This window comes from Haemaphysalis longicornis, unplaced genomic scaffold (genome assembly GCF_048455015.1).
Source record: "Haemaphysalis longicornis isolate Haplotype H1 unplaced genomic scaffold, Haemaphysalis longicornis Haplotype H1 scaffold_4, whole genome shotgun sequence".
NCBI lineage: Eukaryota > Metazoa > Arthropoda > Arachnida > Ixodida > Ixodidae > Haemaphysalis > Haemaphysalis longicornis.
Window position 1 is genome coordinate 7,055,987 of NW_027526361.1, and position 26,006 is coordinate 7,081,992.

Consider the following 26,006-nt stretch of genomic DNA (forward strand, 5'->3'; position numbering starts at 1 on the left):
GACACCAGGGTCTATACCCTGGACGCAGATTTAGTTGCTCACAGGTGGGGGAGTATATTCCTCGAGGTACAGTGCAGCGAGGGAGGAGGAATTGTCGACGCTGGTAGGTCAGCGGATTTTGCGCAGGTTATGACGCCGCTAATTGAAGTACAAAGCGGTTTTGTCTAGTCCACCAAACAGGCGGTGGAGTGTGACGTCACTGACACGTGGTTGTAGGTGACGCCAATCGTGGCGTAGACATCTTACACTGGTTAAGCGAAGACACATGTCGCGCGCTAAGCAAACTGCGGGGAGGAACTGCGTGAGCGCCGAAGCCTAGCAGCGAGGGAGAACGCTAAACATTTCTCGTTCTTGTTCATTTCCCGTTCTTGGGAATAGACAGCCCTCCCAGCCGAATAAAATGATGTCTGTGCCCTTCTAGTACCACACCAATGGTTAGATTTAGGTTAAGCGCTACAAAGTACGAACGTTTTACGTGCAAAACACACTTTCCTTTCAAGTTTCCACATTTTTTGTCCTATCTGTAAAGCCATCGTAGTATTTCTGCAGATGATTGATTGCACGCCCTCCTCTTTACGCCACCGTCCTATCCGGTACCAGTTCAGAGGCAGGGTTTCATTACGTTCTAGTTTTAACGCGTAAGCATTAAAACTAACATCGTATGAGATAAATTCGGAAGCTTGAAAATAGGTTTAATGCCTAAACATTAAAACTATAACACCACAAAGCGCGATCCACAACCATCATTAAAAGGACATTAAAGGGTGGAAACCAGTTGGCCTGTATCAGCAGAATAAGGTGCCGAGAATATAAATACACCATTCTCGAGACTAGCAGTCGTTTATTAAGGCATAAAACGCCAGAACGGTGAAAACGGGCGACTACACCCCGTACGCTTTTGGGTACTACGGTTTGTGACGTCACAAACGAGGTGAACGGTGAGACCTCATTGGAGAAACATCTATAAATGTTTTCCTGACATAAACAGTTCTTAGGCGGTCGAGCACGTGAAATAGATGTAAAGGAAAACCTACCGTGAGCTAATTTGATTAAAAAAAACACAGACTACAGCTCCTATACATTGCGAGGCACGCTGCTTGGCTCGCGCTTCATAGTCGGCCATCATGCTTTCAGTTTCGTTTTTACTTATCAAATCAAGCACTACATTTCTGTAACAATGTAAGACGTAATTTCTAATTACATTTCGTCTTAGAGCAAAATCTGTGTATCATTAGAGTGGCAGACAGCGCGAGATACGAGCTTACAAGCCCTGCAACTGCTACAAATATTTTGAGCGGGTATATGTGGACGAAAAGTTAAGCCCTTTACTGTAGAATATTGACATGATTTTCGCTTCTGTTCTGGGCGTGGCATCACAGGATCGTGGGTGTCCGAGCAATCCTCATACGTTGAAGGCCATCGGGCCATCATGCTTTGTCTGGAGAACTTAGCAAAAGACCCAGTGACTCAAACATTGGGACTGACAATTTTATTTGACTACGAAGGCACAACAGTCGACAAAGTGCTCCGCCTCGAAATTGGACTGATCAGACGGCTGATGGAGTACTTGCAGGTAGGTGTTGTCGCTGCTGCTTGCGGATGACCTTAAATAAGTTTGTGCTAGACAAAAAGTAGCAAATCTTGTCTGTATTACCCCGCTTTGGGCACCTTACTTATTTAAGGTGACGGTATTGGGGACACCGCAGACTCCGAAGCCCCCGATCATTAGTTGTAACCAACCTTGGCGATTAGTTGAGAGGTGGAGGGTTGAAGCCTCGAACGGTGGCCGTCAGAGCCTTGGTCAGGCTCTGTCCGATTGGCTCCCTTTCTGCCTACCAGGCAGGTAGCTGCGGGATCTCACTGACCATCAGGGTAAAGATAGTGAAGAACGTACCCCAGTTCCCAGCTTGTTTCTGTGCCATAAGATAAATAGTTAACCTTCTCCTAAGCATGATCGGGCCCTGAAAAGGGGCCGCACCGAAGTACCATACCCACCTATTCCAGCACCCAGTTTTCCAGCGTTACTCGTTAACTGAATCCGCCGAAAAATTCCGAGAAGCTTGCCCTCCCGCGCAAGACTTGAATGGCGAAGCTGTATAGGTCACCATTGACGGACACATAGTTAAGCTTCAGTATTTTTTATAGCGCTAGTCGTCCTCGTGGTCGTCGTATGCGTGTGGACGTTAGCAATGCTGCGAGGAGACGGTGACGAGGCGAAGGTCCCGCTGCTGAGCGCATGAGCACGACGACGCGAGGAGTGGCGGCTCTTCCACGACGAACCGAGAGGCGCGCGCTATCACTTTGGGTTATCGCCCCGTGCAGGGGGTGCGACCAGCTCCAGCGCGAAAGGCTATTCTACGATACTGAGCGCATGCGCAAGACGACATGAGGAGGGTCTTCTACGAACTAAACGCGGAGCGCACGCTATGACGTGTATTTCTCGTTCCGAGCAGGTGTTGAGTACGGCGACACACCTCCCTCCAGCTGCTTTGGGGTGTAGCCCGAAACAACCCATTCCCGTTTGAACCCGTCCCGCTTGAAATCATTCCCTAAACGCCCTTCCCGTTTGGCCCGTCCCGTTTGCGCCCGTTCCCAAAACGCCCTTCCCGTTTGACCGCTTCCTGTTTCAACCCGTTCCCAAAACACCCTTCCCGTTTCAACCCGCTCCCAAAACGCCCGCCTCAAAAAGTTCAGATGAGTTTCTGAGCTCGCATTGCGCTTTTAGGCCTCCAAAATTGTGCTGAGCAAGGTAGTGTAGGTTACTGAGTAATGACTACAACATATTGTTACGTGGCGGCAGGACACAAGAAATAAACCATGGAAAGTGCGAAGGATGTATTTACACTATTTACACGATGTCGGCCATGAGAGAGCCCGCCCAGCTGGGTCTTCTTCTTCTTCTCCGGAGGTTGGGCCGATAGCTCTCGTCTTTTTCTTCCCGTGCCACATCCCCCTCGTCTAAAGCGACCGTCCCGGTCGAGGCCTTAGTACATGTACAGATGCGGTACGATGCGCGATGAGAGGAAAAAGGGAGTCCTCGCCGCCGCGGATGAGGATGATTCGCCGTGGTGAGCACTGGCCCCAAAGGAGCAATGTCCGCCGACGCAGTGAAGCAACGTACAAAGGCCTCGGAGGTGCGCCGGAGTTCAGGGCAGGGGAACGGTGTCGTCTTCTGTTCAGATCGCGGCTGGTCACGTCGTTTGGTCTCGGCAAGTCACAGGCTGGGGACACGGGGCTGGGGAATGGTGCGTCCATGGCTCACCGGGTCTGGGGCGGGCCGACGCGATCCAAGACCCTTTAAGCAATGTTCAGCAGCTGGGACAGAGCGAAGCTGGGGCAAGGATGGGGATGATCTCCGCAAACTCCACCAAAACATGTTACGTGGCGGCAGGACACAGAAAATAAACCATTGGACGGTGCGAGTGATGTATTTACACTATTGACACGATGTCGGCCACGAGGGAGCCCGCCCACCTGGGTCTTCTTGTCCGGAGGTTGGGCCGATAGCTCTCGTCTTTTTCTCCCCGTGACAATATTTTATTCATTTCTTGCCTAAATGTTTAGCGCAGGCGCAAATTCTGTTTTACCTTCAGTCTAAGTCTACTCGGTAGATGGCGCCACCAGTACGTTTTCTTTTTAAAGCTCTACAGATTATGGCTACAGTATTCTCAAAACTACAATTATTGTGAACGCTTCACCCGAAAAGTGAAATATTCAAGCTACTTTAAACGAAAGCAAATGCATATGAGCAATAAAATTATGCGTGATTTGCTTTGAGACTAATTCATCATATGTCGCTACTTGCGCCGACCCAGCCGGAATACGCACCGCAAACGGTGTGCTAAAACGTGTCCTAACGTTTTCAGCGGCAAACGGAAACTCCGGCTCCCTGTAACGCGGTAAACGGTAACGCAAACACGGTAACGATATGCTAAAACTCCCTATGCTTTTGCTTTTCCACGTACTGTGTGCCCGGCCTATGTTGAGGATAAACAAATAAACACGTTAAGGATAAACAAATTGCGTTTTTTTTCTTGTAGCACGGGAGTGAATTTCAACCAATGTGTGCTCACAGCCCTTCTGAGCCGTGAGATGCTGCGTTGCTGCTATACGCCTCGAGCGCGGCCTGTAGGGGCGCCACTGAAATTCCCCTAGCGGCCCGTTTTGAAAGCAGCCGCGGGAGTCCGCGCCCCGCTCCCCAGTGCCGCCGCTGCTTCTGCGGCCCCTTCACGACTGAGATTTACCGTTTGCGGGCGTTTGAAATCCATGTTTATGTGGAGCAGTCACTCTCTTCGCAAATGGGGTATGTTTACGACAGTGTAAATGTTTCTGACGCGATCTAAGTGTGGTATATTCGGTCTGTATAAGCGCCAAGTGTGTGTCACCGGCCAGCATCGCGGAACCCGCGTATGATGGAGCCGATTGTAGTTACACTGTACTGAATTTACTACCCGTGTCTCCGTAACCACCGGTTACTCAGGTGTTCATGCTACGGCGATGCACTACTATTTAAATCGGTTTTGTGCGCTTACATAATCAGCGGAACACTCATACCTGACAGCACGCCAGTTATGTTTGCCAATATTATATCTCAGATATTGATCACCACCATTTACAAGCCAGTCTGTGTGAATTTCGGGAATATTCAACAAAAGTACGATGGACAATGCATATTTATACTCGGGGATCAGCACACGACAGAGTCGTCTTGTCGTGAGTTGAGCGCCCGCAAACACTCATCTGCCACATATATCCTCCGCGAGCAGCGCGGAGACGGGCTTAGAATATAAACCGCGTCTCCGACTAAATGCTTCTTCGAAATATCGTCATATGGCACAGGGAGCCTGCAGAATAAACCAGAAACTGAAATCAGAGGGCCTTATCACATACCACATTCTTCCAACGACACCTTTCATCGTTTGTTGAACAGCTATATACTTCCAAAAATGCGTCCGCCGTACGATCAGCGCTTCGTTGAAGTAGAAAAACAAAAGGAAAGTGAACGAGAGATTTGTGTGGGGGATTACTAAAACGTTTATTGCTTGATTGCGCTCCGCATTTGTATACAGCGTCCCCCTCCATCCCCCCCCCCCCCACCAATGTCTCGCGCAATAGCAGCGCATTTCGCGTATAGTTGGCCTAGTGAACCCTACCTGGTTTATGTTTCGACGAACGTCTTTAGCATGTCAGAAGCTGCACTGTTTTTTTTTTTTTTTTTCATTTCCGTTAGAGCTATTATGTTTCTTAAATCCGCACTTGCACAGCATTTATTTTTCCGCGGTTTCATTAACTTGCCTTGGTTCTTGCTATATGGAGTGTGTGGGCACATATTTAACGACGCACAGGCTTGGAAAACTTAACATTTTCGCATGGTTTATATTCTTATAAAAGGCATAAGTTATTGTGCGGGATTGGGTAACCACAGTAACCACATCCCGAAACATTTTTCTGCGACGTATATATTCGAAACGAAGCCGCAGTCGTTGTCCACGCTGCAAAATGAAGCCAACCTCTCATTGTGCCAGTATCAGGTCTAAACGAGGCGACAGTAGAATTCAATTGTGCCTGATGTTTTTGAGATGACATTGGGTGATAGGTTGCTGTCGTCGCCGACTCCCGGAAGAGCGGCGACGAAGCGCGCAGAACCGCGTCCACGGGTAGCTCTTGCAGGCGATCGCGCACTCTACGAAGACGCAGCTGCTTTTTAAGTGACCTAAACGTACTCTTCACCTATAGACGTCACCATAACAAGTTTTTTTAGGGCGCGGAAAGGCGAAAAGAAGCGAAACAGAACCAAAACACTGCACGAGCCCCTATCAGCCACGCAGCGCAAATCCCGTCAACGCCGCGGAGAAGCGGCGGCAGGCGGCGCAGCGATCGCGAAGCTCGAGGCGTATATTATTCTTGATTAAGGTGGCTGTCGCTTTTCCTGAAGGGTCTGCCTAGGTGATGTAGCCAGGAAGGTGAGTTTTGCCATTGATCTCCTGCAGAGCTATTATATCTGGTTGTGTGTCTAAAGTTCTGATATATTGCTGAAGTCCCCCCATCTTCGCCCTGAACCCATGGCAGTTCCATTGTAGCACTGTCCACCTTGAGAAGAAGTAGGGTTGGGTGTCCAGACATCTGAGTTGGTTTTAGCGTACGGGGTGGCACGGCGGGCCGAGTGGTGAGTTAGCAGAGCTTCGTTTATGTTGGCTTCCAACGTGCAAAATCTAGCGGCTTGGTTCTATTTATCCTCCTGATTGGCTTTGCGAATTGCTTCTACGATCTCAGAGATACGTATGATGGCTTCTTGAAGTTGTTTATTTATATCGTGTTGCGCTGTGTTCTGTGCTGAGGTGAGATCTGAAAGCATACCTGTTTCCATGTCTTCTTGATGCTGCGACTGATTGTTAGGAAGGGCTGGCTGCTCCTCCTGGCCTTCTTTCTTTGCCTTTTTGCTCTTGCCGGAAGGGTCGCGTGGTTGCGCCTGCTCCACTGCCTCCAGGCGAGGACAACTTACCTTTTGCATATATATATATAGAGAGGTGTGTGATTATCAACTTTGCGTCTGAATTGAATAGAAGAAGTTAAACTTGGCTTTGAATTGAATAAAATATTTTTGAATACGAATAGTAAAAGCTGGCCGCGAATTGAATATTTTCAAACCACACTATCTTTGCTTTGGTGTTTCTATAGTGTATAAAACATAACTACATAAGAAAAGACAGCTTAGGCAGTCAGAACTAGGCGCATTTCAGGTATTTGTGCTTGACATGCGAAAAATTTAATGTAACAGAGAAATAAAAAAAACAGACATGCAAAGCAGTGCAACAAGAATTGTCAAAAATTTTGCATACATTGCCATAGAGAAATATGGGTTCTTCAAAATACTGTGAACACAGTAGGCATATTAAATATATTTAAAGGGACACTGAAGTGAATTTGTCAAGCTCCCGTTTTTGCTTGCACTGCGTAGACTGGCTCAAATTAGCACACTTTTCATCGTTTATTCGGTTGACAAATCGGTAATTATTTTACAAAGCGCGAAAGAAGAAAAACTACCATGCGCGGTTTGCGGCGGCCGCACCAACTAAAGCTGTGACGTTAGGAGGAGCCGCACCGTGATTGGACGATGCCCAAGGTTAGCAACCAAACAAGTTTCGGTTTCGGTTTCGGTTCTGTAAAACACAACCGTTGGCGTTGTTGGATGGGCATTCTCAATAACTCAGTAATCATCGTACCGCGCTTCTGCCATGTTGTCAGCTGTAAAAATGCATAAAGATAAGCCTCCTAGGACGGATTGGAATCGTAGCATTCACTAGCCGAAACCTACGCAGTGCATGAACGCCCTCCGCGTACCCGCAGACGCCCAAATGTCATGCGCTTTTCCCCCATATTTGGAGCTTGCCTCCCTCATGCCTGTGTCGTAAAAAGCGTGTTCGCACCAGGCCAAGGGTCTGTTCATTCTGGCCTGTGCCCACTGCCTGCAAGCAGTCGGTGCTTATGGCAACAGCACGCCAACGAGAACTCGCTAGCGCGCCAGTGCCAGCCTGCGCGCGTTTTGTGAACTAGTTCGTGGAGCCATGAACGTTGCGGCCCAAAAAAAGGTGAACTCAATATAGAAAACATCGGCGGAAAACGAAAAGGTAAACTTACAAAAAAAAAAGCACGTACCCGCGGGGATTCGAACTCATGACTTGCAAAATACGTGCGGTGGCACACCTAGCAACCCAGACCGCTCGGCCACGAAGCGGGTTCGGCTGGTACTGGTTATATAGGGTATATATTGTATAACCAGTTTACACTTTTCTTTAGTTTTGACATTTCAAGCAGCTTAGGTGACTATTTGTTGTATTGCGCTCGTGCAGTAAGCGTCGCCCGAGTTTCCACAGTAGCTCACGTCTAGCAATTGCATTTCGTAGACGGAAAAGCGTTCGCAGATGTGTAGTCGTGCTGCTGACCGCTGTGCTTGTTCGCCCAGCGCAAAAAAGTGCTTCCCGCACCCTAGTTTTACGCTGTACGGTAAAAATATCAGTTTATTTTATTTCCTTAGTACCTATATTGACTTCGCTGACTCTTCTCCCGCCTTCAAGAGGCCTTATATTTTCCTACTGGCATACCAGTCAGCGAAGCGTCGCATGTGCGCTTCTGCAGCGTTGTGTGAAGCGACCTTGACTTGGAGCTAGATACAGTGTACAAACTAACAAGTAAAGAAAGGCAAATTCTACCATTCACAAACGTGTCCTGGCTTCGTTTCAACTGAGCGAACGAATTGCGACGACCCGTCGGCGGCCGGCGGACGAAACGCTGGGCCGACTGACTCTGTCTGAAGGCCGGGGAGCCGTGCAGTAGCGCGGCCAATTGCCAGCTTATCCCCTCCTGACGTCACACGAAAACGCCGCAGAAAATGGGCGAGCGTAAAGAGAGGAGGACAGCATTTTCGAATTAATTTTTCTACTAAATAACATCGCGTAAACGCGCCCAGGGTGGTCGAAACATGGCCTGGGGACTCCGGACTACAATTTGCGCAAGTAATCCCGCAATGTTTACATATCACTTCAGTGTCCCTTTAATATGATTGGCAGCAGTCCCCCCCCCCCTCCCCCCCCCCCGCCTCAATCATTGAAAGGAGGCTGCGCATGCTAGTTGCTGGTGAGACCTCGCCAGCAATGACTCTTGATTTCTCACTCGTGCTATTATATTTACAGGAAACCTATTTTAGATCACAAATTCTGATATGGTAGTGTTGCACTTGACCTAATATACGCCACAATTAGCAAACACTTGTTTGTTGCAAGGCTTCTACTTTGGGCTTTTGGCACGGCTTCGATGTCATGCAGAGAAACCAACCCGTAAGGTCTTGCCATGTAGTGAAGCTTGCAAGTCTTGCGAAAGAGCAAACATTCGTTGCTCTACTATTTGTAAATTTCAGATATTTGAAACAGAGCTGCAAATCGAATATCAAAAACTATTCAAAAAGTATTCTAAGCTGTGAATGTTCACACACCTTCAAATATACTGCCTGGTCACTCAAGTATAAGTGTATAATAAATTTATACAAATAATTTCATGAATGAAAGTTAAAAATGCCGTAAGGTGTTCATTATGCAAGTTTGACGCATTTATTTGAAATCATTGATAAGCATTGGGTGCAGTTGATTGGATGGTTAACCTCTCTGTCTTCCCTGTACTATCTCCTTCCTCCCTTTACAGGGTGGGCATTCATAGAGGCACTTGTTGGGCAATATGTTGTGTTGTAGTATGTTTGGGTTTGTAGGCATCTGTACAACGGCTTTGGACTTAGAGGTCGGTAAGGGAATCTGCCTGGTCTTTTCTGCTTTCTACGAATCCCTGGCTAGTAAATTTGAGGGCAGCAGTGCATACCGCCTTGTAGTTTAATAAGGTGTGATGTCCAGATGAGGTAGATGATCGCTAGGTTTTGTATGCGTCGTAGTGTATTTGAGGTGTGATGCATCCTTCTTGATAGAGGAGACAGGGTTACTGGGAAGCATGGTGGTAGAGGTGTGTGTGGCAGGCATCAAGGGTTTCTTATGACAAGTTATGAGTCATTAATAGCAGACGTCCCTGGGTTTTGTGCTTAAAGGAGCAGTGAAGAGAAAACAAAAGTTTGGTTTATTCGAAAGATTAGGTGTTTCATAGTACCCCAAGCGCTTTCCCGGAAGCAAAGGATGCTTTATTCACTGAGAAATAAGGCAATTTAAGCCAAAAATTTAAATCTACCGCTAAAATTGCACATTTGGTGACGTGAACAATGGCGTCATACGAGCCGGTCCATGAAACAGACATTTAGTATGTCGACTCCATATAGCACCCACACGCGGGAGTCAGACAGGAACCGAAACTCGTGCCGAAACCGAGACGGCGGCCATTTTAAAAATACTAGTAAAACCTAGTGCACCCGCAGCCCTAGTCGTGGAATCGCCTGATCCGGAGAACAAAACTCTCGTCGAGGAGCTAGGGCTTGCATTTAACAACTTCACACCACTTCAACGCTCAATGCTTCTAAGAACACGAGCGGCAGGAGTTGTGGGATACGCGGGGGACGGGAAAGCGACCATTCCGCGATAGCCACAACAGACGAACGACCTGCCGTCGGCACCGCTGCCTCATCAGCCCCGTCGCGACGGACGAATACAGACTGGTACGTATGTGCCGCATTTTTATTACGGTTAATAATAGTTCAATTTCAGTAGCAGTATCCCTTATGCCAGTTGGCCTGTGTCGTGTATGGAAAGCCGTTATCGCGAGCTCTCTGCTCCGACCAGAAAATTCCCCGCATTTCCCCGAGGGGAAGAATGTGAAAGTGCGAATGCACGAGTTGAATTTGCGCGGTTCGGTAATGTTCACGAAAGACAGATCACACACACACACACAACTACAAAGAAAGAAAGATGCATTTATTCACAGACACCTATTTGTGTTGTCGTTGTACTTGATTGCTAGAGCGGATCTCAGCTTTGAAATTTCGTGTCAGTACTCCTTTAAGCAGGTGCATTAGCCCTTCTCACGCCCGATTCTTGGCCAATCCCCCACGTGGGTATGTGCCATGTCAGCGGCCAGGCAGCGCGCGCCCATCTCCCCCCGTTGCCAAGGTAGACGAGGAGATTCCTGACCAATCCCCCACGTGGGTATGTGCCATGTCAGCGGCCAGGCTGCGCGCGCCCATCTCCACATGCGCGGACATCGCCGGTGGACGCAGGTTCAGGGTCGCTTAAGAAGTGCATTGCACTTAAAAGATACGAGCGTCAATGCGTGGTGTGTACGGCATTTTTTCCCCCAAGGTCGGAGCGCTTTGACGGCGATTTGACGAAGTCAGCGACGAGCGCCAGCATGTCCCAGGAGTGAGCTAACGTAAGGGTCCCTGCCGTAATCACTTCGTCGGAAATGAAGCGAGCACACTCGTACTTACTTTAGCTCCCTTTCTCCTCCGTTTGCGAAGTTCAGAAAACGTAGCCACTTGCTTCGCCGCGGTTCGTCGTTTGGCAGCACATGAAAGGAGATCTCTTCAACGGCGGGGATGTCGCACTCCCTCGACGATTTGCCCGTACTACATGGGCATTTCAAAACGCAGCAACGAAATTTCATTGTAAAGTACTCGAACAAACTGAAGTTTTCAGTGGTTGTAAACTAGAAACGAGCTCGTAACGACAGCAGCAAGCCAACACCATTCGAAACTTATGCGACGACTGGCACTATCTCGTCGCTTCTTGCTGTTCCTTACTCCCCTCGTTTCTATTTTTACCTCTGCTGGTTGGCGATATGACGGCCAACCTCCTGTCAAGGGATTAAGATACCAAGCAAGGTCGCGGCTGTACGTGATGGAACGGTTCGTTGGCACCTAAGAGCCTCGAACCCGAAAATTCGTCTGCGCGACGGCGAGATGTCGAGCTCGGCCGGCGGTAGTTTCGTACGCATTGGCGCACAGGCTTGCGTGTTCGTTCGGAACTTCAACCGTTTACTCCACCGTTCTTTGTCATAAAAACAATGTGCAGTATGTTTCATGGGCATATAGCTCGCTTTGTAAACTGTAAGCCCAGTCTAACATGCGTTTGCTTTTGCCGGCCTCCGCCAATCGCAGAGCACTCTCGAGTGACATCATAGGTTCTGTTGCGGAAAATGAGCTGGTGGGTCGCATGGTCATTTCCTTTTTTCCTAATTATGTAGCTTATTTGAGCGAAGTTTGCGTTATAAGTGGTGTCGTTATGGTTCTAACGAGGCAACCTTTCGAATGAACCAAACTTGTGTTTTCTCTTCATGGCTCCTTTAAATATGCATCAAAACAACGAACTAAATCAAGGTGGCTACGCAGGCTAGTTGGGACTTCATCGTGGAAATTTTGGTGAAATGTCAAGCATGACTCAAGGAAAGGAGTAAAGAGCTTCATCAAGGAAGCTTCATTTCCCTCTGAGAGTGATTACAAAGTAAACAAAACCCTCATTTGACACTCTTTTAACACCACACGCAAAAAAAGCAATTACAGCTGCTGCACACTTCACACTAATCATTCAGTAATCTATAGTGCATCTGTCTCCCATATTTATCACATAGGCCTCAAAGATTTCTCGTTCCTGTTTTGTGCCATACAACTTGACCAGTCTCGTCGTATCAAATTCTGGCATGCAGCCACCTGGCGTGCATTGAGTCTTGGAGTGAAGCATCAAATCAGTTTCTGTTCCATTCGTCAGCAATGCGGTATGCTCCCACCACCGCCAGTTAGGGCAGTGCCTTGTCTGCCCTATGTACAATCAAGATACATTGAAATACGAACAACAAAGCATGTGACTTTCAGTACATGCTGTGCATCATGGTGACGGGCTGTGCAGCCACAGTAGGAACTAGTTGCAAGAATTAGTGTCCAACGTTTCTATGTAAATCGCATTTGAGAATGTTAACTGCCGCATTTGGTGCGGGGTCCGCTTCGGTTATCAAAATTTGTCGCTGTGTAGGATCAAGCAGAACACGATGAAGGCTGATAGCAGAAGCACAATTGGGCACCAAATATGGTGGTGGGCGAAATCAATATTTTTACAAACCGAACGGTGCTCTCTCAACACCCACGAGCAAATTGGTCTAACTGGGAGTACACAATACCTTAGATAAACTGCACGAAGCTTATCATCACTCCCAAACCTCCCGCCTCAACCACCTACCAGACGAGACACCCTTGAACTCCTCGGATATCCAGTACCGACCCAAGAACAGCTACAACGTGTGCCCCTCTACATCTGTCAATAGATTTGTGCAGCTCCCATGCCGCGATATACGCATCAATACACTCGTCAGGAAAGTAACACCCTGGAGACCAACGAAACTAACGTGGATAATTACAAACTTCTCATTTCTGCGCGCCAAGAGCCCTCTGCAATGATTTAACAAGAATATGCAGCAGGACCAGGACCTCCTGAATATAATGTTCCGGAGCTTATTACACCACGCAGCGATTACAAGACACGGGGTTCGACGAACCCAAGCGACGCGCAGAAATCACCTTTGTAGGTCGCAATAGTCTTGTCTTGTTATTTCTTAGTCAACGACCGTGTGGTGTGCGACAAGAGTTTCGTGCGAACGATCGTTCATGGCTGGCCACGATAGCAGCGCCGTTTGAAGTTGAAGACATACACGCACTCGCACGTCGGAGACGAAACGCCCAGCGGCCTCAACACGGCGCTCTAATAAAACGCAGAGCAGAAGTTTGTCGCGAGCGCACTCATCACTCCCGCAAATCGAGGCGGCAGAACTGATGCAGAACGCCCGTGTTCACCGTCGTAACTCACTACGCGCAAATGAGGCGGCCGCACACACTCAGCGTCCCAATCACACGCTGCACACCACTGTGAGTGCTCTCCAGAAGTTCTTCGAGAGCGCGCTTATCACAATCGCAAGCCAAACACCTATGCACCACTGCAACGACAGACAAAAATAACGGCGAGAAGAGCGCAGTGAGGTACCCGTACAGCAGAGCATAAAAGAACACACGCAATCAACAAAGATGTCCGAAGCCGCGAGCCCTACGCTCCACACCACGATGCGGCGAAATGCAGCCGAGTTCACGTTCACAAAAATTAGGCGGGCAAAGAAACGTCTTTAACAACTCTCGATGGCATGATGCCGACCGTTTTGACGCTACAAGACGCTCAGTTTGCGCCGTATTTGTCCGTGCGAACTTTATAATAGTCGCCTTGTTGACTATCATTTTTCATTTTCTTTCTTTTTTTTCCTCCGGGCCCTATTCTCGACTGCACAAATTGCCGGCAATTCGCCCATGTTTTTTTTGCGTAAGCACGACGTAAGCAATCAGTGACGTGCTGCACCTATAGCTATGATGACATGCACTGTAATTTGACAAGTCACTCATGAAGATCGCTACCAAGGTATCAAATATTCTGTAAGAAAGATATAAAAACACTTGGCATGTACTATAAAAATTAAGACGGTAGCTGAGGCTGACAAGAAAAACACATTTCTGGAGGTCAAATCTGGCGTCAACACCACAAGGCGATCGAGTAACGTTGATCCAAAAGCGAGTGAAAGGCGGATGTCGAGCTAAAGAACATCACACAATTTTTTTTACCGTATCTATTTATTTATTTCAATCCCTTTTAGTAACATAGCTGGGCTCTCTGCTTCAATGCAAGCTTTGTTGCGTTATCACCTTCCCTGCCGCATGCCCTGCCGCCACCGCCGCCACGCCATCGTCTGCTGCTATGTGACAGGTTTATGGCACAGAACAGGGAGGATTTTAAAGAAGCAAAGGTCTAGCTTTGCCTGCAGTGCCAGAAAAAGCGTAGTGGCGGCGTCGTGAACTACCGAGTACGCCCGCTTGATGGCGCTGTAAACACGGCTTTCTAAACATGGCGGATGCTTTTTGCACAGGCCGCTTGAGCTCCTTAATAACATGGCTGCCCTCGCACGGCGGCCGCCGGCTCGCTGCTCCACGGCCGGACTCGACTCTCCTCCCGCGCGCGAAAGGACCATCGAGTTCGGCCATGGAGGAAAGAAAAGGTTAGGAGAGGCCCTGACGTCACATTTGTGAAGCCGAGTCCCGCCATGACTTGAGCCCACGGAGCCCAGCACTCTATCCCATCATCCTTTGCTGTCTCCGGTTTGATTTGACTAACATGGCGTCGCCCTGCCCTCCCGCTTCGAAGCGAAAACAGCTTCGTCGCTAATTCCTCGGTGCGATGTCATCTTCTAAGCTGTTGATTTCGCCTTCAATTTGCCCATTCTAACCCTCAGCCAAAGTTTCAATCGAAAAACGGCCTTCGTTTTTGAGATAGAAGGACGATTTTTCAGCTCTTAAGCCTGGCAAAGTAGCGTTTGTCGTCGTCATAGCAACAGGCTCACGCGATGGCGAACGCAGACGCCTCCGACGGCAGAGTTTTCAAACTGGCCTAATCTAAAAACGTTTGTCGTAGCGGCTGCGCTGGTTTGCAAGCGTAGCGAAGCAGCCACATACCAAGCGCCTTAAAAATTTGTCCGTTCTATTCGCCCAAATTTGGCCGCCGCAGTTGTAAACAAGTAAGCAACATTGTCCATGGGCTCAAGAAAAATCACGTGACTTCCTCCACACTTTTTGCAATGCATTGGGGTGCTAGGGGCCTCTCCTGAGTATTCTTTCCTCCATGAGTTCGGCCGTGGCTGCTCCTGCTGGTTCCTGGCTGGCACTAGGGTCCCTAGAAATTGTGCACATATTTCTAGGGACCCTACTGGCACGCTGGCCGCGTGTTTACTTGCGCCGCGCTAGTGAAGTGATGTTACGCCAGGTGACCAGATGGCCTCGACTGGCACAGACCACAGTGAGCAGCAAGTGAGAACAAATCGTTTATTGACATCCGCAAGTTTACAGAGGCCAGGACATCATTTCATTTCGATCGCTGCAATCGTACGTCGCTTTCGTGACAACATTTTTTTTTTTTGCCATAACAACTAGTTCACTTGCGCTAAGATTTCGAACGAAGGGCACAAATGAGGTATTGACGGCGACAACAGTTTCCTTTGCACCGTCTTTCTAGCGGAGTGCATAACACTCACCTTCTGTTGGAAGAATCAAATATTCTGGCCTCGACAGTACAGTTGTCACTCCACAAGCACTCAATTCCCATGTTTTGCCAGTCCTCTCAACAACTGATAGACGCAAAAGCACATAACAGCAATAACAGTCACGAAACCAGTGCTCCGCGCACATAGAAACGGTGGGCCGTTGCAGCGGTTTCAATTTGAATTGGCGGCTTTGTCGTTGCGAATTCAGAAACGAGGTGGTGCACCAGTCTGTTGTTCGTAAAAAGTTGCGTACATTTTTGCTCAACGGATGTTTGTTGCGGAACTTGTTAATATTTTTTAATAACACATTCTAAGTGAACTGTGTGGGCTCTTTGAGTCACGGAATGAATGTTTGTAATTCTATACCAAAAGTAACTTTTTGCTTGCGCCGTCTGGTGGCCTTGATGGTCGAAAACTTCACTGTAGGTTGGTCACGTGGGGCGTCGATTTTTACGCCGCCTATAGGGAAACCCATGGGGAAACCAGAGAACGTCCAAGCTTGAGAGGCCTGGTTTATGGTGTGATCACAGAAAAAGACGGCCGCGACCATCGCTTCTATCACACATAAGAGCAGCGAAGCGCTACGCCTGAAAACCGCGGAGCGCACCGATGTCGCCAATTCACTCATTCGTCAATCTCGACTTCAATCAGCGTTGTAATGAACCAAATAGTCACTTTTCTTTGTTATTTTTCTCTTGAGTTCGATCATGTGACCCAACAGCTTACTAGGACGAGTGTGGACAATGCCATGCAATGGGTTCTCTTTGTCATGGAGAGGCTTGTACTGCCCTCTTCTGTTGCGGTTACGCCAAACAAATAATTTTTATTTTATTGCCAAACATAAAAGCAAAATACTGCCCGTTATTTGTATGCTCCATGATCGCTGACTTGGAAGCAGTTGAAATTATAATTTGTTTCGGTAGGAAACATGCTTTAAACAGCGCGCATGCGAAACAGCGCCTGCTGCAAATTGCCGCACATTTCGCAGCGCCGTAAGCCGGGCAATTTTTTGCCCTATTTTGATTGTATTATGGTCCCTAAAATATGAGCTAGTCTGCCGTCCGCGCGCGCCTTCTCTATGGGGAGGCGTGTCCGCGCCGCTGATGCACGCACAGCACTGCGCAGAGGGCGCTGCCAGCAATCGGAGCGCCCGAGCGGCGGGAGCGAGAGCGGCAGCCGGCCGGCCTGTGCGCCTGTGCCGCGCGCTACTGCCGCGGAGAGCGGGCGCGCATGGGCGTTTTACGGCCGGTTAGAGCGGTGAAATCCAGCGACTCGGGGTACATCAGCTCACAATTGAAGCTGCGATAGAACTACTATAGGTCCTTTTAATTTCGGCGGCCCGAATTTTTCGCGAATCGGGCTACAAAGCCTAGGCTATTTGCGGACGCTTACCTTTGCGAGTGAGACCGAAGGATGAAACCGCAGCAACGACAGTTGCCGTTTCGCTACCACCGCTGGTACCATTATTTCGCGCATTGTTGAGACAGTGAGATCCGTTCCAGGAGAGCCCGGCGGCGCCACACGCAGTGTTTGTGCTAATTGTGAAAACTACGTGGTTATCCCCGAACGTCATGTATTGAAGGTAGTCTGCAAGTACCCGCCCTGGCTGACTCGAGAAAAAAGATAAAAAAAAGCTGTAGTGAAATGCTTTACCAAAAAACCCGTTCCTAAATACTTCTGGCGGAGCCCTCCTGCTTCCCCTAGGGAGGGGGGATGTTAAAGCAAGGCATATGGTCATTGAAATAAATAAGCCTCAAGAGCTGATCTTTTTAATTTCAATCAACCGCAAGTAAAATGATCGGACATAACACAGATGTTCTCCCTGGTTGCTATCCCTGCGTGCGTCTCGCGATTCACTCCGAGTATGCGGGCGATCAAAAAAAGAAAAATAGAAAGCCCTGTGTAATGAAGAATGCAAGCGCAGTTACTGTTTGGCAGCCTGATTCTAGTGAAAAAGTTTCCCGCGCTCTTCGAGTTAGCGAATTTTCCAAATCGTGGAATTCACAAAAATTACAGGCGTGCAAAATAAAAGCTAGTACCACAGTTTCTGCCTGTTGATTGAAAGTGCCAAAAACATCATATGCGTCCGTACATTCTTATTACTTTTGTCGGCATTTACATTTAACAGATATTGCCAACTGAGGAGGCAACGTTCGACGTGCGATTGGGCCTAATTAATGAACGATGTGAATTGGTCAGATTCCGTTAAAGCTTCAAAGCGTGTACAGTAATTCCTCGTTATAACGAAGTCAGCAGGATGGCGTAAAATTTTGTTATAAGCGGTATTTCGATATAAGCAACCGCTCAAGAAGAGCTTAAGCAACTGAGCTTTAATTGCGCCACAACTGCAAGGAACCAAAACACAATGTATTCAGAGAAGAACAACTTTATTCGGTTGCAAAAAGAGAAGTGAGTTTTGGCTGTTCCAAGTTTTTGTCGGGCACGAGCAACCCCATCTCCGATTTGACCAGCAATGCATGAGGCCGTGGTCGTCGCCCATAAAAGTGGCAGTGGCTGTGGCCAATTTATAGGGAGGCGTGCGGGCGTCACGGAATGATACGCGAATTTCGCGCTGGAAACCGCCGCAAATGCCGTGGCTAGAGTTGTGCTTGTTGCGCTCAAAAAACGATTACCCGCTAACTCTGGGTACACAGCGCAATCACTAAAACTGACGGTTTTCGCACCAGAGGCTTAGCATGATCACTGGGCAAATTTCCCTCGATGTGTGCAGCCGTGAAGTTTGCAAAACAAGCGCTTTTCGGCGTTCTCTTGTCAACGACACTGCTAATTCTACGGTTCGAGTGTCGGTGTTCGCACACCGTCGCGCCCACGCCACTGACCAATGTCTAGGAACAAAATTTAAGGACCGTACCACGCAGTTGGATCGTTTGTCTAAAGTCGGATGACGCAAATCGAGCATGAACTGACTCCAGAAAATCGCGGGGAAAGACCAGCTTGCGTTGACCGGCCATGTTGACCGCCTGACTTGCCGATGGGTCGCCGCCAATGGGCGACGCCTCCGCTCGACACTTCGCTCTATGCGGGTCAGGCTCTTCGAGCGCTTCGAGTAATGCGACCTAAAAAGCATGCGTTTGGGTTGGGACCAGAAGAAATTTCGAATAAAGCGATATTTCGAATAAAGCGATCTCGTTATAACGAGGGAATACTGTATTTGACTCCCAAGCAAAGAGAAGTGAGGATGGTTCCAAAGCGCCTAAAAAAAAATTATGAAGCACCCTACCACAACACAAATATTTTCACGCTCTTATGTATCTACGAGGTCGCGGGTTCAATTCTGGGCCGTGGCGGCCGCTTTTCTGATGGAGGCGACAAGCAAAAACGCCCGTGTGTACGTGATTTCGGCGTATATTAAATATCCCGAGGTGGTAAAAATTAATCCGGAGCCCTCCACTACGGCGCGCCTCATCGCCTGCGTTGCGTCGGCGCGTTAAACCCTACAATCAATCAATTATATATCCACGGCAGTGTACGGCGGGGGTATACACAAAAACGCTTCTTTGTTAGGTAACTTAGTCGAAATACCGCGTGATGTGCCCCAGCTAGCAAAAGATTCCGTGCCGAAAGTGTTTCCGATGCCCCCCAGAATGTGTAGAAACCTTTTCCCTGGAAGAGGATATCGAGGATAGAGCGCAGTGACACGATTCCATGGTTTGGCGGCTCGATCGTTCTTAATTCGCAAAAAAAAAAAAAACGTACTGGCATCAATTCATGCTTCCGTAACAAACTCTTCGTATTCGTAGGAACCAATTTATTAGGCTAATCATTTTCGTAGAGGACGAAAATGCGCCCTTAAAATCGGCTGAAAGCGCCCATACCTACGAATGCAGCACAGCGAAGCGCCGTCCGCTGCACTGCTCCCCACGCCGACACTGGCCGGCCGCGCTCCGTGCAGCGCCGCCGCTGCATGCATCACGGAGGAGCCCCCTCCGCGGCCGCCGGACGGCAGACTAGCACATATTTCTAGGGACCATATTTGTATTTTGCGACAAAAACAGTCGCCATTTTCAAGATGTTACGTAGCATTACGTCACTTTTACGCAGGCTGAAGTTGCCAATGCATGACGTAATCGTTCCCGCCAACTGCTTAAATTACGTCATGCCTTCTCAGCCAATCACAGAGGGGGTGTATATTACAAGCAGTATTGTTGTTCAATAGCAAAGACAGGCTTACGTTGTCATGTCCGCTGCATTTAGTCTGGTTTTTCATTGCCGGCCAAGAATTATGCGCTTTCAGTAAAAAGAAATAAGGCAAACTTTAAAACTGGTGCCCGTAAACGTCATAAAACGTCAAAATGACGACAGCACATACAACCGCTTTGTCAACCGGAAGCACGTGACCAAAATTGAAAGCCAATCAGAAAAGACTTCCGGCTAATTGCCAGAATTGCCGGCAATTTGTGCAGGCGAGAAGTCCATGTTGAATATGGAACAAGCTTGGCATCATAGAGTTTCTTAGTAAGTATACTGTAAGAAACTCTATGCTTGGCATAGCTTCAGTGGCTTCAGTTGATTTTGGGGCAGGCTTGCGAAAAAAAATGTTGCGGTACGTTAAAAATCAGCGTCAAAAATATGTGTTACCAAGTTCATAGCCTAGGTTTTTTGCAAACCAGACCACAAACCTGTGGAAAAACCACGCAGAAAACGCTACGTTGCCGTGTACCCCGCAAATGTTTGTAGACCAGCCACCCACAAAACAAATATTAAGTGTACGTGGTCTACTCTACCATGATCTTGGCAATCTTGGTCCACAGAACAAAGCTGAACATTGTCGTGTGGTCTGGTCCACGGGATAAAGCCAAAGATTATCCTGTGGTCTGGTCCACAGGATGAAGCTGAACATTATCCTGTGGTCTGGTCCACAGAATAGGCCCTGCGTTTTCTTAAACCATGACGTCACATGCGGCAAAAAACGTTGCTTTCTTTGTTTTTTGATTTCTAGTTGGCGCATGCGTAGTACGGCTCGTCCACCGTTCCTGAACGTCAGGTCAGCGCCGGCGCTTCCGAATATGACGTCATCTGCCGCCAGCCAATCGCGAAAGGCGGCCAGGGCTCTCACCGCGCCCGCAGGCAGGGGTCGTTTGTTTTGACGAAAAAAGATGGTTTGGGTGTATTTACACATAAAATAAACATGTTTTTCGAATTCAGCGTCGAGAAAACCATAACGTAATGCCCCATCCAAATTTTTTTTGAAAAGCTCTTCACCAGCCCTTTAATGCGGAACACACAGAGAGGGGTTCAGAAAGAATGACAACATGCGAAAATCTATGCTAAAGTTTTTGAAGAGCCAAAATCATTGCCAATATTTCCGACTTGAAAATAGGAGTGTAATCAGGTAACCTAGTTGAAAAGACCAATCGAGCGACTAAGAAAATATTCAGACTCCAGCCATCTCATCACTTTGCGAGGTATCGTTGACGATATGGCAATAAAGGGTTGAAAAATGATCCTCCAGCAATCCATTGAGGATAGCACAAGTTACTTCGAAACGGCTCCTCTTCTTTAATTTACGTGCCGTCACGTTCACGTGTCCCGCGGCATGCATTCTTGTGCAACATTGACGTTTCCAATTTGAAATTATGTGAATTTTGTCAAGTGGGCCCATTAGCCCCTCAAAGCTCCTGACTGATTCCGGGTCAATCTCCCAAGTGCGTTTGTGACTCGAGGAAAGGAGCAACAGTAAGGACAACTTTTGTTCTACCGCTGGCAACGTGCAGACATGGTGGCGCATCGGGCTGTCATTGATGAGATCCGGGTCCGAAACCCACCGAATCGTACATGTGCGTTTAAGGCAGAAGCCTGAAGGGCCCCCTCCTGCTAGAAACCGTCGCCGTCGTCGTCGCTGTGGTTGCTCTATCAAGGAAATCGCCGCCGCTGGTAAGAGTATGTAAATAAAAATTGCATTATTGCATGCCGCGTGACACCTTAATGTGACGCCACATGAGTAGGCGAAAAGAAGCTGGTCCAAGTATTTTGCGTTACAGGACAACATAGTGAAAGACAATAAAGAGACGGAAATACGATGCAGCCGTAAAGGAATTGTTGATAAGTATCGCCACGTTTTCACATTCAAAGCCGGTAAGCACGCCTAAGTGCCTTGAGAAAGTTTTAAAGATGATAGCCTTTCTTGTGCAACTTAGACTAGAAGATTTTATTCTGTCTGTCTGTCTATCGGTCTGTCTGCCTGTCCAGGAGTGCACTCCCATGCGACTCAAAGTGGCGCACAACGTAAGGCAAGGACCGGCGTTCGACATGCTCTTTGCTCTCGTCAGACTCTTACTCAAGAAGAAGTTCGTTGAAAGGGTGAGCAAAAGAATGCCACATGCATATTTAGTGAAATCCTTACGAGTACAGGGAATTGGGTGAGTTGGAATTGATCGGTAACATAACTAACTGCGCGGTAACACGAGGACACAAAAAGAGGCACATATAATACAGTACGCGGCGCAGACTAACAACTGATTTGTTATTCAGGAAACATGTAATTTGTAGGAACAGCCAAATCTTCGCGCCTGCACACACTCACCGCGTCGTACACTCAAATCAAAAATAAAGTTCGAAATGTCATGCTCAGCACAGCTATCGAGCTTCGACAAGTGAGCAACCCCTTCTTTATACCCCCCACCCCCCTCTAACCCCACCACTGGCTTAACCGAAATCAAGAAGTGCGATCTCGTTCTCGTGAAGGGCGATGGACGGACGGCTTACACACTTGTGGTTTTTGTACATGTAAAATGCCTCTATGATTTCTCTAATTTTAGATGCACAAAAACAACCACAAGTGTGTAAGCCGTCCGTCCATCGCCCTTCACGAGAACGAGATCGCACTTCTTGATTTTGGTTAAGCCTTAAGCCAGTGGTAGGGTTGGGGGGGGGGGGGGGGGTGGAAGGGGGGGTGTAAAAAAAGGGGTTGCTCACTTGTCGAAGAACGATAGTTGTGCTGAGCATGACATTTCGAACTTTATTTTTGATTTGCGTGTACGACGCGGTGAGTTTTGGCTGTTCCTACAAATTACATGTTTCCTGAAAAAAAATCAGTTAGTCTGCGCCGCGTACTGTATCATATGTGCCTCTTTCTGTGTCCTCGTTTACCGCGCAGTTAGTTATATTAGGAAATCCTTAGGCTCGGCCTCCTGCTTGAATTGTAGACGGCGCTTTACTTTCGGGCTGGAAAGCAGGAGGCGGGAAATATTAGCTTGCAACAATGCTTCGTAGAGCCTGTCGCAAATCGTCTATCCCCTCTATCACTCCATACTCAAACATTCCGGGAATACGTATTACGTGCAAGGCTACATAATACATTTTCTTCCTTGACGTAGCCCAGGGTGCCATCGTACAGAAAATCTCGACACCTCTGATAACTACCCACTAAGATTTCAAAATGAAGTTTCCTTCCTAAGCGAATTATTCTGATTTTGTCGTTGGTGAATCAGCAATAATTGTGACAGCTACGGCATAGTAAGTCGAAGCTTTTAGGCGTATAGGCCTGCGACAGGAAGTAATCCTAATTATGTCCTGGTACCAGGCAAGATTGCTGTGCACGAAATAGCTGCTTGAAAAACTGCGGCATCACAGGTTACCGCACCCTGTCAACTAACGTATGCCTGGCTCAAAAAACAAACACAAACGCAGCACCTTTTGGCACTTCCGTCATCATCATCATCATTTTAATCGTCTCCTCACTAGCGGGAAAACAGACATATGAGCGGAATTAGGCGGTCGTCACGTTAAGAAGTTACGCACAGTAACAATGCACGGTCCTAATCTCTTACGGAAGACTGCCATGATTCGTCAACTCATGAGGGGTGTGCAATCGTGCGAAATGACAAGCGGTGCGATGATTTCCTCCTCTCCTCGAAGGGCAATGTCTGTGTGTTTTCTCATGTCTGTATTCCCGTGCGCATGTGTGAATATGTTCACTGGTGTAGATGTGTGTATGAACGCAACCAGTACAATATGGTCATGACATTCTGTGCACTTGCAAGTGCCAATTTCTTTGGAAATGTAATAACACTGTTTTTTTTTCCTTCTGTAGAATGTCGTTTCCGCATTCATTAATTTCTTCCGTCTTTGTGAGTGCAGTTACGGCTGCACGGGGTCAAGTTCGACGACTTACACAAAGATCTCTCTCCCGACGTCCTCCCAAAGGAGTACGGTGGTCAGGCCCCGCCCCTCGACTTTGATGGCTTTTGGAAAGGCCTCGAGTCCCATGACGATGACTACCGGAAAGACAGTAGCTACGGCTACACTAGACGACACGACATGGACTTCGCCACGGAGGCTGAAATTGAGGACGAGCTCTCGTTCCTTTGAATAAGGCACATGAAGTTTACAAGAGCCGGTTCTAGTGAAAGCTGTGCAATATCTTACAGTTGCATATAAAAGCGAGCAACTCATCCCACTCCATCTGCATTCGTCTAAACACATGTTTAGGCAGCAATTATTGCAGCAATGGCAAAGTAACTCAAAAAAACTTTCCACACAGATCCCGGCAAAAAATCGCAGAATAAGTCACTTTGTCTATAGGCTGCAGCGCAAACATGTGCAAAAAAAAAAACATCCTAATTCTTTGAAGTGGCTTCGGCTGAACTAACCGGTTAAGTGAGTTCTGAAGTCAAGTGACCATGGCAGAAACATTTCTTCAAAGTTTTACATGCATGTACGAAGGGCATCACCTTAGGCTGTTAACAACCATTACGCCAGTCTGTGCATACAGAGTAAGCTACCGTGCCTGCGAAAAGAGGGTCGTTGTCTCATGAAGCATATTTTATCACTGGGACACAAGATTAACGGATGATTATCGGTGTGTGGTTGCCTTTTGGCGATAGGTGTTGTGGGAATTCGCTTATTACAAGCCCACGAAAAAGCATATTACCGATGGGAAAGGGAGAGGCGACAGCTCCGAACGACTGCTTTATGTTGTTTTTGTGCGCAGCACTTTGGCGGCCGCCACTGTGGTTTGACATCGGCGTCGTGACCGAGCAAACGAAAACAGAAAGAAAACGGTGGAGGAAAGGGTAGCGAAAGTGTTAATGGGAGGGCAGAAGGCTGAGCCCGCGCGAGCCGCTCCTAGGCGGCGACGCATGGCGAAAATGTGAGCAGGAGGGAGCGAGACATGCTCGGCGGCGACGACGCGCTGCGAGATGACGCCGTAACAGCGCCTGCCGTTGTGCGCTTGACGATGACATGCGTTCACTTCCTGGGACGCAGTTCGCACCGCCGACGCAAAGGCTTACCATCGCTGCCGTCGAGAGAACCCATGAGTGAGGATTCAGCGTCCAGAGAACCAACGAGACGAAAGGTCCAATAGTCGATCTTCCGTCTCGGTGGATCTTTCATTTCGGGTACATTCAGGCTCGACTGGACCTTCTGTCCCCGTTGATCTTTTGTCTCAGTGTATATTCAGGTTTGAATGGATCTTCCGCCTCGGTTGATCTTTCACCTCGGTGGATATTCAGGCTCTTCTGTATTGTATGAACGTCCGAAGCACTGTAAAATTCCCTTCACTGCCTAATCCAGAAAAATTAGAGCGACAACGTCCGCGTTTCGGGTGCGAATACATAACTTCGCCAGAATACACGGTAGTTTAAATTAAATGTACTCTCGGCACAAGCCTTTCCACGTGGTTAGGAACGCTATTTCCGAGCTGCAAATTCACTAAGATGAAATGCCTGGCTCACGAGATTTAAGCTACCACTCTCGTATCGACTGGAGAACGCCCCGAACAAACGTTTTTGCGGATGCGCTGAGTTATCCTTTATGCCTGTGTGTGCATGCAAGCGAGATTTGTTAATTTTCTCATAGCAAGAACACTTCAACCGCCTATCTAAAATAACACCTTGCCGCGAAGGAACTCAAGTTCCTTCCCGCCGCATGCACGCGCGCATCACTTAAGCAAGCGTAACTGAAACCTATGAACATTCACTTGCTCAATTGTGCACTCTGAAGTTTTCATTTATAATTTAGGTTGCTTTGCGGGAGTGCACAAGTCGCATTTATACCATTAAGGTTATTTCACACTTTCTACGTGGCAGCCTAAGTATTTATAAAAATCAGAAATCGCCTTATTTTACTGTGCCGCCTTTCGACCCTGCGCAAGACTGTGCGCTATACCAGTCTAACCAGAGTGAATGGATAAAGCCTGGAAGCCTGAGTTATATTCTTCGGTGATTGTTCAACTGTTTTAAGGAACTTAGTAAGTTAAATAAGGGTGGCATATTGACCGGGAGGGCGACAGTGCAGTAGAATTATGCCACCCTTCTACAAAAGTGTTGCTGTCGGGCCTCAGTTTCCCAGCCACCGATCAGTACCGGTCAACGCATAAATGTGGGCTAGTTGGTTAGAACTGTGAAACATGGTTAAGTACCACGGTAAGGCGGGACAATAAGAAGAGACCACATAGGACTAGCGCTATACATCAACTGAATTTTTTACAACACAGATAA

The 26,006-nt window shown here is 47.9% G+C and overlaps 1 protein-coding gene across 1 annotated transcript in view; it reads left to right on the forward strand.

The window, feature by feature from the left end:
- Window positions 1-25,080, forward strand: part of LOC144179268 (alpha-tocopherol transfer protein-like) — a 28,146-nt gene extending 3,066 nt beyond the window's left edge. The window contains exons 2-4 of the mRNA XM_077707559.1: window positions 1,380-1,573; window positions 21,754-21,864; window positions 23,644-25,080. Of these exons, the coding sequence (XP_077563685.1) occupies window positions 1,380-1,573; window positions 21,754-21,864; window positions 23,644-23,874 (536 nt within the window). The 3' untranslated portion in view covers window positions 23,875-25,080. The remainder of the gene's footprint in view (window positions 1-1,379; window positions 1,574-21,753; window positions 21,865-23,643) is intronic.
- The last annotated feature ends 926 nt before the right edge of the window (window positions 25,081-26,006 follow it).